This window comes from Glycine max, chromosome 6 (assembly GCF_000004515.6).
Source record: "Glycine max cultivar Williams 82 chromosome 6, Glycine_max_v4.0, whole genome shotgun sequence".
In the NCBI taxonomy this organism is placed as follows: Eukaryota; Viridiplantae; Streptophyta; class Magnoliopsida; order Fabales; family Fabaceae; genus Glycine; species Glycine max.
The window spans coordinates 49937167-49949903 of NC_038242.2; the positions used below are offsets into that span (position 1 = coordinate 49937167).

Consider the following 12737-nt stretch of genomic DNA (forward strand, 5'->3'; position numbering starts at 1 on the left):
ACAAATAAATTTTACAAACTTCTAGTAGGCAATGCTTAAGGGTCAATGTCATGACAGCTGGTAGAACCAAAGAAATATCAATTCCCGTTTGTAAAAGTTATAACATTATCATGGACTCCTGAACTTCAGTATCGGTTGCTATACTACTGAATAGTGGCTATGTATTGGAAAGTTCGTCATAAAATATAAATGCTTATATAGAAAAAGGTCAATAGAACTTGGTATTTTAAAATATAATTTGTGAAGTTTTATTATTTAGGTAAAAAGAAATCGCAAGAAACACAAGTCTAATTTGCACAGTTTCACTAACCATCATTCTTCTTTATAACGTTTACATGAATCTATTAGCTTTTTCAAGTAAAAATCAATGCTTACAAACAAGTAAACCAAAGACTCGGGAATATCAAGGATAAATAAGACAAATCCGTATGAACAAAGGGGCAGTTGGGCTCTCACAAACCATTATATTTTGCTGTTAAAAAAAATGTTAAGCTTGTTTTGAGATTATACCAACGCGTTCTTGAAGTAAAAATAATTGGAATCTTTATTAAAAATTGGATTTGAAGATTCATATGTTTTTATATGTTAACCGATGAATAATTATGCATAATTATATTGAAAGTCATACTAATGATATATTTTTATGAGAAAATAAGCAATATACTGGTTGTGTTACAAAATGTACATAATCATTTAATAAGAATTTATCATTTATATTAAGTTTATTAATTTTTATGATAATTAGTTTTTTTTATAAAGGTTTATAATAACTGATTCGAAAATCATATCAACGATTATTTGTGATCGAATAATAATGTAAAATTATTTTACACTTTAAGTGTAAGACTATTATACTCTTTTTTCTTTACTTGAACCGGCAACATGTTATTATTTTACTTATTTGAGTAAAATTAAATTTAAATATCTTAAATAATATTTTTAGTTTGGGCCTTTAGACAAGAAAGACGTAGTTTAAATAATAAACCTCACTAAGAGAGTCTTTAATACAAGAAAAAAAATTAGTTTCCTAAAAATTTAAAGTTGTAAATGTTTATTCATGTCTAATTTATTTAAAAATAACATCACCAATAAACATTATTTCTCGAGAATATTTTTTTAATATGTTTCTCACAAAATTATTTACATGGACGAGCTCCCGAGTTAGAAGAAATTTTTTACTATTTGTAAAACTATCATGGTATTCCTATTATGTTATTTAATATAATTATGTGATAACGAGAAAAAGCATAACTCATTAATATTTGTTACATGCTAGTTTTATTCATAAGTATAGTTTAAAAAAAAAACAATTTAAAACAAATTTAATGTTATTAAGTAAATTCTTTAATATCATTAACTGAATCTTATAATAAAGAATAAAGATAATAAATAGCACTACTTGTTGTACTTATTAAACACAACGCATGATATTATTAAATATGATGTTTTTTAAATATAATTTATTAATTAATGTTAGTATTGATAATAATTAATGTGATATTTAGAAATCCTTCTAAATCTGTGAGGGACAAGGTTTCTCATAAACAACCAAAAATCCAACAATCCCTCTCTATTTGTGACGGATGTTATCCTTTACAAATTTGCGAGGAATTTATAATCCATCACAAACAATGAAGAAAATAAATATAAGAATGTTTTATTTATTATCAATTTGTAGTGACAAAATTTGTATACTTTGTCATAGTTTTCGATAAATTATAAAATCGCTCGATAAAATTTTTTGATGCCAGTTGTGATGAAAATCATGGTCATCACAAATTCCGCCACAATTGTGTCAGTGACGGATTTTCATATGTTTAGTGACGGAATTGACCCACTAATAATCATTTTTATAGTAGTGAATCATATAAACATAAAATGGTATTATTTTATTTATTTATTAAATTTAATATATAAATAATGAATACTATTATAAAAAACAACACTGTATTTAATGAATTGATATTGTATTTGCAAAGACATTAAATAGTAATATTTGTTATACTTATTAAATATAGTACATAATGTTTTAAATATAATATTTTTGCAATGTAATTTATTTATAAATGTATGTATTGAATTTTATTAATGTTATATTTATTTAAAAATTAAATATTATTAATTATTTTATTTATTAAATGTAATGTATGAATAGTTTAATAACATTATTAAATATCATATTTATGAAATAGTATATTTTTTAAAATTAGCGTAATATTTATATTTTTATTTATTTTTATACATAGTGTAGTGATTTGAATTTTATTTTCTGCAAATAATTAAATTAAAAACTAAAAATATAGATTTTATGTAATTTATAGGATTTTTTTACAAGAATTTATAGGATATTTGGTGTATCGTGTAAATTAAGTCACATTATTTTGTATAAGATAAATAAAAAAATTGAACTAAAAATTTAATTTAATTCTTTTATGTAACATTGAAAAACATAATAAGTGAAAAATTTTAATACCATATTATTAATTTTTTCATTTGAGAGAAAAATTATTAAGTCAAATTTAAAAAAAATATTTTTTTTGTCACTTTTTCCTTGTCTCCTTCGTAAAGCCTATTATAAGTCTCTCCTTGAAAAAAATGGTTCACCACTTAACTCAATATATAAATTTATAACGTATTTTATTTAAAATATTAAATTATTATTCGAATTAAAATCATAAGATTTTTTTTTTAAAATCATAGTTGAGCACCTTTAAAATAAAAAATCTGCGTCCTCTCAAATTAATTAATTAATTAAGCTATAAAACATGAATCTGACTTCATAGATTTGTCAAATAATGCATTCAATTTTATTCTCATTTCTTTATTTCCTCATTTCTTTTTTCATATAAATCATATTATATTTTTTCTCAAAAAAATAAAACAGGAAAAATCTAAGGCCCTCATAAATAAATATGACATAAATCATCCAATTTAAATTGACTGTAATCCAAAATCACACAGTTAATGCAGTCCCAATGCAAAGTGATGATAACGAAAAATTTGATATATTTTTTATAAATTAAACGCATTTCAATGTGAGTCATCGAATGAACATCAAATAAAACATTCTTTAACTGCACCCACTACGATATTTGTTGACAACAGCAAATCCAGATTGAGAAAGGGACTGCCGTTTAGAGCAGCCTTGCTAATGTCGTTTCTCAAACCATAAGTGAAGGTATAAACAATTTGTACGTAGTAAATCCAAATTGTTTAAAATAACTAACAAATGTGTACACTAATATATATATTATTTTAGATTATTTATAAAATAAATAAAATTATTATTAATATTACTTTTATGATAATAATTATAAAAATATATAAATTTATTATATATATGATAACTTATGATGTGATGATAATATATTTGTGTTTATATTATCATATATTTTTTTTGTTTGTTTTAGAGTTTAATGATTATATAATGTGAGTATAAATAATTTTACACATTTGTTAATTATTGTAAACAGTTAATTATTTAACATGATTCCAATTCCATACGGATAGAAGCCCACTTAAATATAAAATCTTACGTCAAACGATTATAATTCTATTTCTCAGTCAAATCTGACACCCCCAACAATGAATAATAAACGTACCCTCTTAGCAGACTTTCTAGAAGACTAGAACATCACCCCAAACTTGATCTATTTATGCTGAAATTGAATATTTAAATTGCTTACCTGACCCATAAATAACGCATCTATCAATTCTTCTCTCTCAAGAAAGATTTTTCCTCCCAATTCCACAGATTAACTCAATAGATTAGTATTATTAGTACAAGTCAAAGACACCACCGAAGCCGTTTATTATCTTCAACTTTTTCTCTCCCACTTTAAAATAACATTATTTATTATTCTTAATAAAATTTTAACTAAATATATACTATAGTATAAAGTATATTATTAATTTTATTATGTGTTTCTAGCTATACACATGCTGTCGCCACCAATGACGACTTTTTCTTCACAAATCTTCTTCCTTGCAATTCCCTCTCATAGACTCATACCCTTCTTCTTCTTCTTCTTCCCTCTAAAACTACTTTGACCTTAAATATCTCCCTCCCCAACACGCTAACTCATCTTCTAGAAATTAATGTGTTATATATCTTTTCCTCTCTTTTCAGATACCCTTCTCAAAGTGTGTTCATAATTAAACTGACATACATACGCGTATATATATTTGTTGCACAACACAACCACAACATTTAGTTCAGTTAGTTACTTCCCTAATTGTATTTCCAACGTTGTAGTTTTTTTGTTTCTTCAAGCCTTCACATGTGTTTTCACATGAATCATGGGTTCTAATAGGCCAATTCTAATGACAGTACCATCTCCAACAACTTCTAGTAGTAATAACCAACAACAACAAGATCACCCTCTCACCTCTATTGATCCTGAGCTTCCAAAATCAAACTCAAGTTCCATCAACCCTTTTGAGAACACTTTCAACAACTCATCATCACGCAGAAGTTCTGCTGGGAGCAGGAGCAGCAACAACTCTATCCATGAAGTGATTAGTTTGAGCCGTTCAGAATCCAAAACCAAACCTCTTAAGTACTATGGCTCATCAAAGGGTGGTGGTGGTGCAGATTCTGAAGGACTCAGCATGTCACAAAGGGAACTAAGAGATGAGGATGCAAGGTTAGTGTACATAAACGACCCTTTGAAAACAAATGAGGCTTTTGAGTTTTCAGGAAACTCAATCCGCACAAGCAAATACTCCCTCCTCACTTTCATTCCAAGGAACCTCTTTGAACAGTTCCACAGGGTTGCCTATGTGTACTTTCTCATAATTGCAATCCTCAACCAGCTTCCTCAGCTTGCAGTGTTTGGAAGAACAGTTTCCATCTTGCCACTGGCCTTTGTGCTGTTTGTCACAGCTGTGAAGGATGTGTATGAGGATTGGAGAAGGCACCAGAGTGATAAAATTGAGAACAATAGGTTGGCATCAGTTATTATGGTTGATGATGATGGAGGAGGAGGAGGTGGAGGAGGAAGAAGAAGAAGCTTTGTGGAGAAAAAATGGAGGGATGTTAGAGTTGGTGAGGTGATAAAGATCGAGGCAAATGAAACCATCCCTTGTGACATTGTGTTGCTCTCAACTAGTGATCCAACTGGGGTTGCATATGTGCAGACTATAAATCTTGATGGTGAGTCCAATTTGAAGACAAGGTATGCAAAGCAAGAGACACATGGTAAGGAAATGTTTGGTGGGGTTATCAAGTGTGAGAAACCAAATAGGAACATTTACGGATTTCTTGCTAACATGGAAGTTGATGGCAAGAAGTTGTCACTTGGATCATCAAACATTGTGCTTAGAGGATGTGAACTCAAGAACACTAGTTGGGCTATTGGTGTAGCTGTGTATTGTGGGAGTGAGACCAAGGCTATGCTGAATAACTCAGGAGCTCCTTCGAAGAGAAGCCGGTTGGAGACACGCATGAATTCAGAGATCATTTGGTTATCTTTCTTCCTTGTGATGCTGTGTACAGTCACCTCAGCTTGTGCTGCTGTGTGGCTGAAGCGCCACAAGGAAGAGCTGAATCTGTTGCCATATTATAGGAAACTTGATTTTTCAGAAGGGGATGTGGATAGCTATGAATACTATGGATGGGGGTTGGAAATTTTCTTCACATTTCTCATGTCAGTCATAGTTTTCCAGGTCATGATTCCCATTTCCTTGTACATTTCCATGGAACTTGTGAGGGTTGGTCAGGCCTACTTCATGATCCAAGACAAGAGAATGTATGATGAGGCGACAAAGTCAAGGTTTCAGTGCAGGGCTCTGAACATCAATGAAGATTTGGGGCAGATTAAGTATGTTTTCTCTGACAAAACTGGCACTCTCACTCAGAACAAGATGGAGTTTCAATGTGCAAGCATCTGGGGGGTTGATTACAGTTCTAAAGAGAACAATAGCATAATGGAGGGGGATGAGCTTGTTGAACATTATGTGGAAGGTGAGATTTATTTTAGGCTAAAAAATATGTTTGCAATGCCTAATAAATATCTGAATTTTATGTTTGTTTCTTATAAAACAAAAAAATTGTTTTTAATCCTTGACACATTTTTTAGTCCTTATAAATTACTAAATTTTGTGTTTGCTCCCTGATAAAAAAAATTTATTTGTTATTAGTCCTTTAGAAAAAGATTAATACAAATGAATTTATTTTGTTAGAGAACAAACACAAAATTTATTAATTTATCATGGACTAAAAAAAGTGTCAATGACTAAAAATAAAATTGTTGTTTTATTAGGAATTCAATATCATTTTTTTTTTATCAAAGAACAAATATAAAATTTGGATACTTGTTAGAGATCAAAAACATATTTTAGCCTTTATTTCATCATAACTTTCTAATACACACTTTTTTTTAGCATTGCCTTTAGTGCATCCTGATTTTGTTTATTAGTGATATAATAATATAAGATGTTTCTTTTGTGTCATTATGTGCTCAGCGGATGGAAAGATCTTCAGACCAAAGATGAAAGTGAAAGTTAATCCAGAGCTTTTGCAGCTATCAAGAAGTGGACTTCAAAATGTGGAGGGAAAATGGATTCATGATTTCTTTCTGACACTGGCAACCTGCAACACCATTGTGCCTCTTGTTGTTGACACACCTGACCCTGATGTCAAGCTGATAGATTACCAAGGAGAATCACCAGATGAACAAGCACTGGCTTATGCTGCTGCTGCCTATGGTTTTATGCTCATAGAACGAACCTCTGGCCATTTAGTCATTGATATTCATGGACAAAGACAAAAGTAAGTTGAATCTTGTTTTTAATACTTCTTTATCTTTCTCCACAAATGGTTACTGACAAACTTCATATTTGTAGCTAATAGTCTAAGAGTGTTGTTTAAGAAGATAGGAAATCGTGTCTAAATATTTTTGTTGGATTTTCATGTCTATTTTATTAGTAACCTATATATATGATAACTGGTAGAAGTAAGTCTTGATTCTAGAATATGCTGTATGCAATTTTTGTCTTTTTCTCCCCTGGCTCTATAATTATGATATAGGAGTGCACATAGTAAGTTTACTTATCTTGATGGTTAGATGATAAGCATGAGCTGAAACTCTCTAATGTGGTACAATGGTGATTACTCCTGCTAACAAAAACTAACAAATTAACAATTAACATTTTTTCATCAAGAAAAAAAACAATGGTGATTACTCTTTTTTTCTAATGAATCATCCCATTATGAGCATTGCAGGTTCAATGTCTTGGGTATGCATGAATTTGACAGTGACAGGAAGAGAATGTCAGTTATATTGGGGTACCCTGACAATTCAGTGAAAGTTTTTGTCAAAGGAGCAGACACATCCATGCTTAATGTGATAGACAGGTCATTCAAAATGGACTTAGTAAGAGCCACTGAAGCACATCTTCACTCTTACTCTTCCATGGGTTTGAGGACTCTTGTTATCGGCATGAGAGACTTGAATGCTTCAGAATTTGAGCAATGGCATGCATCCTTTGAGGCAGCAAGCACTGCTGTGTTTGGAAGGGCTGCGATGCTCCGCAAGGTTTCGAGCATCGTAGAGAACAGTCTCACCATATTAGGTGCATCTGCCATTGAAGATAAGCTGCAACAAGGTGTGCCAGAATCCATTGAGTCTCTAAGGATTGCAGGCATTAAAGTATGGGTTCTGACTGGAGACAAACAAGAAACTGCCATATCCATTGGCTACTCCTCAAAGCTCCTAACAAGCAACATGACTCAGATTATAATCAATAGCAAGAACAGAGAATCATGCAGAAAAAGTTTGCAAGATGCCCTTGTCATGTCGACATCTGGCGTTGCCAACAATGCTGGAGTAAGTTCCCATGTGACTCCAGTAGCCTTGATTATGGATGGTACCAGCCTTGTGCATATTCTTGACAGTGAACTTGAAGAACAGGTTAGTTTAGTACTTTAGTCCCATTAAATCTTGAATGGTGTTTACAATGTACTTTATTCCTTGCTGATTTTGGCTACTTCTTCTGTTGATTTCAGCTATTTCAACTTGCAAGTAGGTGTTCTGTTGTTCTATGTTGCCGTGTCGCTCCGCTGCAAAAGGCTGGAATTATTGCCCTTGTGAAGAATAGAACATCTGACATGACACTAGCCATTGGAGATGGTAATTGAGTTTTGTTATACCTTGTCATTCCCCTTCAAAAGTTTGATAGCAATAGAAAATATTGAGAAGTTTTTGGCTGGTCTGATTTATGTTCTGAGGTGTAATAAATTCCATTATGCATGTGTTACATTACAGGTGCTAATGATGTCTCAATGATTCAAATGGCTGATGTTGGAGTTGGCATCAGTGGACAAGAAGGCCGGCAAGCTGTAATGGCATCTGATTTTGCAATGGGGCAGTTTAGGTTTTTAGTTCCTCTCTTATTGATACATGGTCATTGGAACTACCAACGGCTTGGTTACATGATACTGTACAATTTTTACAGAAATGCTGTCCTTGTTCTTGTCCTATTTTGGTAAGTTACAATCCAACAAATGTTTGTGTGTGTAGCTGCTTTTATCATACAACTTCAAATTATGCCACAAACTTCACCTTCAAAAGTTTTTGTTATTGGGTGGTGTGCTTTGAAGCCTGTGTTTCATTCAACCAACCCTGTGATTTAAAAATAAATAAATGGCTTTTATGGTTCTTTTTTGGTGGCTTTTGACTTGTTCAATTTTCTCCTAAAGTATGATAATAATGATATTTTTCTCTTTTTGTCTGTTAGATGTTTTCTTCACATTTCAACATGTTAGTAATCTGTTATGTGTATGTGTTTTCTAGGTATGTGCTCTTCACTGCCTTCACTTTGACAACTGCTATAAATGAATGGAGCTCCACGTTATACTCAATAATCTACAGTTCATTGCCAACTATAATTGTTGGTATTCTCGACAAGGATCTTGGTAAAAGGACTCTCCTTAAGTATCCTCAACTTTATGGGGCAGGACAGAGACATGAGGCCTACAACAAGAAATTATTTTTGTTAACAATGTTAGATACTTTGTGGCAAAGCATGGTTATCTTCTGGGCACCCCTCTTTGCATATTGGAGTAGCACAATTGATGTGGCAAGCATTGGAGACCTTTGGACTTTAGGAGTTGTTATTTTGGTTAATTTACACTTGGCCATGGATGTCATAAGGTGGTATTGGGTGACACATGTTGTCATTTGGGGGTCCATTGTTGCAACTTTCATTAGTGTCATGATCATTGATTCTATCCCCAATCTTCCTGGCTACTGGTATGCATTATCCATTTCCTCCCATTCTTTTGCTTTATTTCATTTTTAATTTTTATACCATAAATCTAATGTCCTTGCATTCATGTAAGGAGGCGTTTGGTAGGGAAGAAACTTTTAGTTTCCTATGAATCTTAGGCTGGGAATCTAAATATGTAACTTATTTTACTTTTTAAACCACCGAAGAAGAACAAGATTGAAGAAAGCTTGGTGAGAAACCATTAAAAAATTTCTAGATCTAAATTACTCGTATTTGGTTTTCAATGACATAGTTTGGTACATGGCCGACCTCAACTAGTAGGATAAGGCTTGTCTCGTGTTGTTCTATGAGTTGACTAATCATGGAGAAAACCATATCCAATTCATAAGATATTCTCTGTTGCCATTGTGTGCATTGAAAACCTTTCCAATCCTATATTGCTTCTGCTTCTGTATATAGAGACTAACCTTGGCATCTCCTTAACTTTGCAGGGCCTTCTTTGATGCTGCAGGAACTGGATTGTTCTGGTTATTGTTGCTTGGAATCATAGTAACAGCATTGCTTCCGCATTTGGTTGTAAAATTTGTTTATCAATACTATTTTCCTAATGATATTCAGATTTGTAGAGAAGCAGAGAAGATTGGGTATGACAGGGTTGTTGAAAGTGGACAGGTAGAAATGCTTCCTATCTCAGATAATCCATCAAGATAAGAGAAGTGATCTTCTGTCTTTTTTTTTCTTTCTTATGCATAGTTCCATATTCTTTTGGCTACATGAGAGTATATCTGTTTATTACCGGATTTCATTGGTTGCTATCCGAAGGATAGAGGTTTTGTTATCACTGCAGAGGTTTGTTGTATCTTCATTCTTTTGTATCATAAATTTAGCATGTTGTAAATTAATCTTGATTACAGCAGAAAAAGAAAAAGAAATAGTTGATTGCATGTTACAATCCTTGCCTCCTTGATGATGTTGAATTTATCCCTTCATTCTGTTGAGTTCACTTTTTTGTTCGGTTCAATTTTGGTAATTCATATTTTCTTTTGTTTGCATTGGATGTGGAATATCGTTGGCTAGCCAACACATGTTGTAATATGTTGTAGGGTGCATTTTATATTATGCTGGCCTAGGCATACTCTTGACTCTTGAAGCAAGAACATGAACAATAAGATTGGTCAACTAGTAAGGGTGAATGAACTTTCTTTAAAGGCTTAATTTGATTCCTATTATAAGCATAACATTGTTATTGTCACCTACAAGTGAATGAGTGATGGGTCTAAATGGTAATGGACTCATGTCTTTAAAGCAAGTACTCAAAGGTTCAAATGACTCTAGTGTATGGAGAAAATCTGAGTGTGAGAGGGGAAACTCATCTTTGAGTACCTTTAGATCCCCCGAAGGAGATTGGTCTCGGTAAACAAGGAGAAATAGTAAGACTCCTTATAAATACGTTGATGACAATGGTAATGATGCCAACAACAATAACGATCATTTTAGTGGTGGTCAGAGATGGATATATGATCCTTCCCACAGCTTTTCTTTAGTAATCTTTCCTCAAAAAGTTTAATAAATATACAATAATTAATAAAATATATACTTATTAATAAATATAATAATATAGTTATAAAATTATTATATATTAATTTTTTTAATAATATTTATTACTACTAATTATAATCTAACCCAAAGAGATATGTATACTAATTAATAGATATGATAAAAATGATATTTTATGACATTTTATCTATTGTTATTACCTTGGTTAATTATGCTTTGTGTATTATTATAAGTTTCATTTATGTATTTATATATTTAATTATTAACATTATTTATTATTAAGATTACATTATAAACATATTTATATATAATTATTATAAAATTGGATGACTTTTAGTTATTAGGATAAAACATTTTAGTCTTTATATTTTTATTGAATCTTGTTTTTAGTCCCTAAATTTTCATATCAAGCAAATTTAGTTCTTGATCTTTATAAAAGAGTGAGAGAAAGCTTGTGCCTTTTCTTCTTTCTGCCATCCTTGGAGTGAGCAACGACTCCAACGACCTTCTCCATAGCCATTGTGATGGAACTTTTCATTTGAGTCATTTGAAGATGAAGATCAACCTGTAATTGTCTACACCACATCACAGGGTAAAACGATGAATCAACTTCGGTAGTTTTTTTTGCGTTAAATAATGATTTCACTAGGTTGATCGTGGGACGTGCAACTTGTTTTTGGTGAACAAATGCCAATATAGTCCACGAAATGAATTGAACCAAAACCCATGTGAATATCCAATTTTATTTAGGTGTATTGTTATCTTTTAAATAAAAAGTATTTAAAATATTTTTGAAAAAAAAAGAGAAAAGTAAAAATTACAGAAGATGTGACAGATACAAAAAGACTCTCATCAGAAGATATTTCAGTTACACTAGAGCAACGATAATTCAAATTGAGAACAAATAAAAGGTTATCAAAAGATAAGGTCATGAAGCTACAAGCCTAAAAATAAAAACAAGAAGATCATGATATAGTGAAATCAGTTAGTTACTTGGAGACCAAGTTGTCCTTGGATTATAAAAGAAATATCGAAGGAGGAAAAAAAAAACTGGTGAAGGGCAGGGAGAGAAAGACGATTTCTTCATAATTGTTTGAAAAGGTGATTATCCTGCTATAATGATCAGTAGTTCCACACTTGCAACATAAGTCACTAGGGCCTTATTCCCAATCCTAAATTAAGTCCAAGTTTGCAGGTTTCTTTTACTGTTGCGTGCTTTAGATCAAGTGTGTTCTTTTTCTTTTCTCTCGTTCATATGTTGTTATGTTTGGCTTCTTCATTTAATTTATGGTTTCATGAATTCGTGTATGTATGCATCCCATATGTTTATTTTCTGAATAAAATACGTATATATTGTGACCACATGTTTACCTTCGTATTATGAGTCAAAAGACAGTGTTTCTATTTTATTTTAGGATTATAATATTAAAATATGTTGTTTTGGTGGATAAAAAGAAAGTTCAACTTTTTATAAGATAAAGAACTAATGATAACTCTAGGATACAAGAGGCATGAAAGATTTTTTATTTCTTCATTGAGTTTATTTTTACGTTTGTTATTTTATCTTTTAAGTTAGAAATATTAAAATAATGATAAGAAAATGTAAGGTTGTGTCCTTTGCAGTATGTGCTTCTTTGTATAGGTTATTTTAGTTTTGATTTTCTTTCTTAAAAAAAAAAACAAGAATACAAGGTCATGATTTAGTTTCAGGGACATGTATTTTTTTTCATTTTCCTTTTGTTAGAAAGTGATGAATAATTTTCCTTGTAGTATAAAAGTTCTGATTTAACTTTCTTTCTTAATTCATATTGTTTGTGTTTTCAAATCAAAATAACATTTTTTTTTAATTTATGCAATGGTTTGTGACATTGAGTAGCAATTCTACCTTTTACTTAAATCATAAAAGTTAATAAAATAACCATTTGTTATCTAAGCTTTTGGTGCACAGA

At 31.2% G+C, this 12737-nt stretch overlaps 1 protein-coding gene across 2 annotated transcripts; it reads left to right on the forward strand.

The window, feature by feature from the left end:
* Window positions 1-4024: 4024 nt before the first annotated feature.
* Window positions 4025-10153, forward strand: LOC100813836 (phospholipid-transporting ATPase 1). 2 transcript variants are annotated; one of them, XM_003526318.5, is made up of 7 exons: window positions 4029-5965; window positions 6466-6772; window positions 7226-7913; window positions 8009-8132; window positions 8268-8487; window positions 8796-9254; window positions 9723-10153. In XM_003526318.5, exons 1-7 carry the CDS (start codon window positions 4300-4302, stop codon window positions 9940-9942), a joined length of 3684 nt encoding a protein of 1227 aa, XP_003526366.1. In that variant the 5' UTR covers window positions 4029-4299; the 3' UTR covers window positions 9943-10153. The 2 variants fall into 2 exon arrangements, with proteins under 2 accessions (XP_006582398.1, XP_003526366.1); XM_006582335.4 differs by lacking the exon at window positions 8796-9254 and having other exon boundaries at window positions 4025-5965.
* The last annotated feature ends 2584 nt before the right edge of the window (window positions 10154-12737 follow it).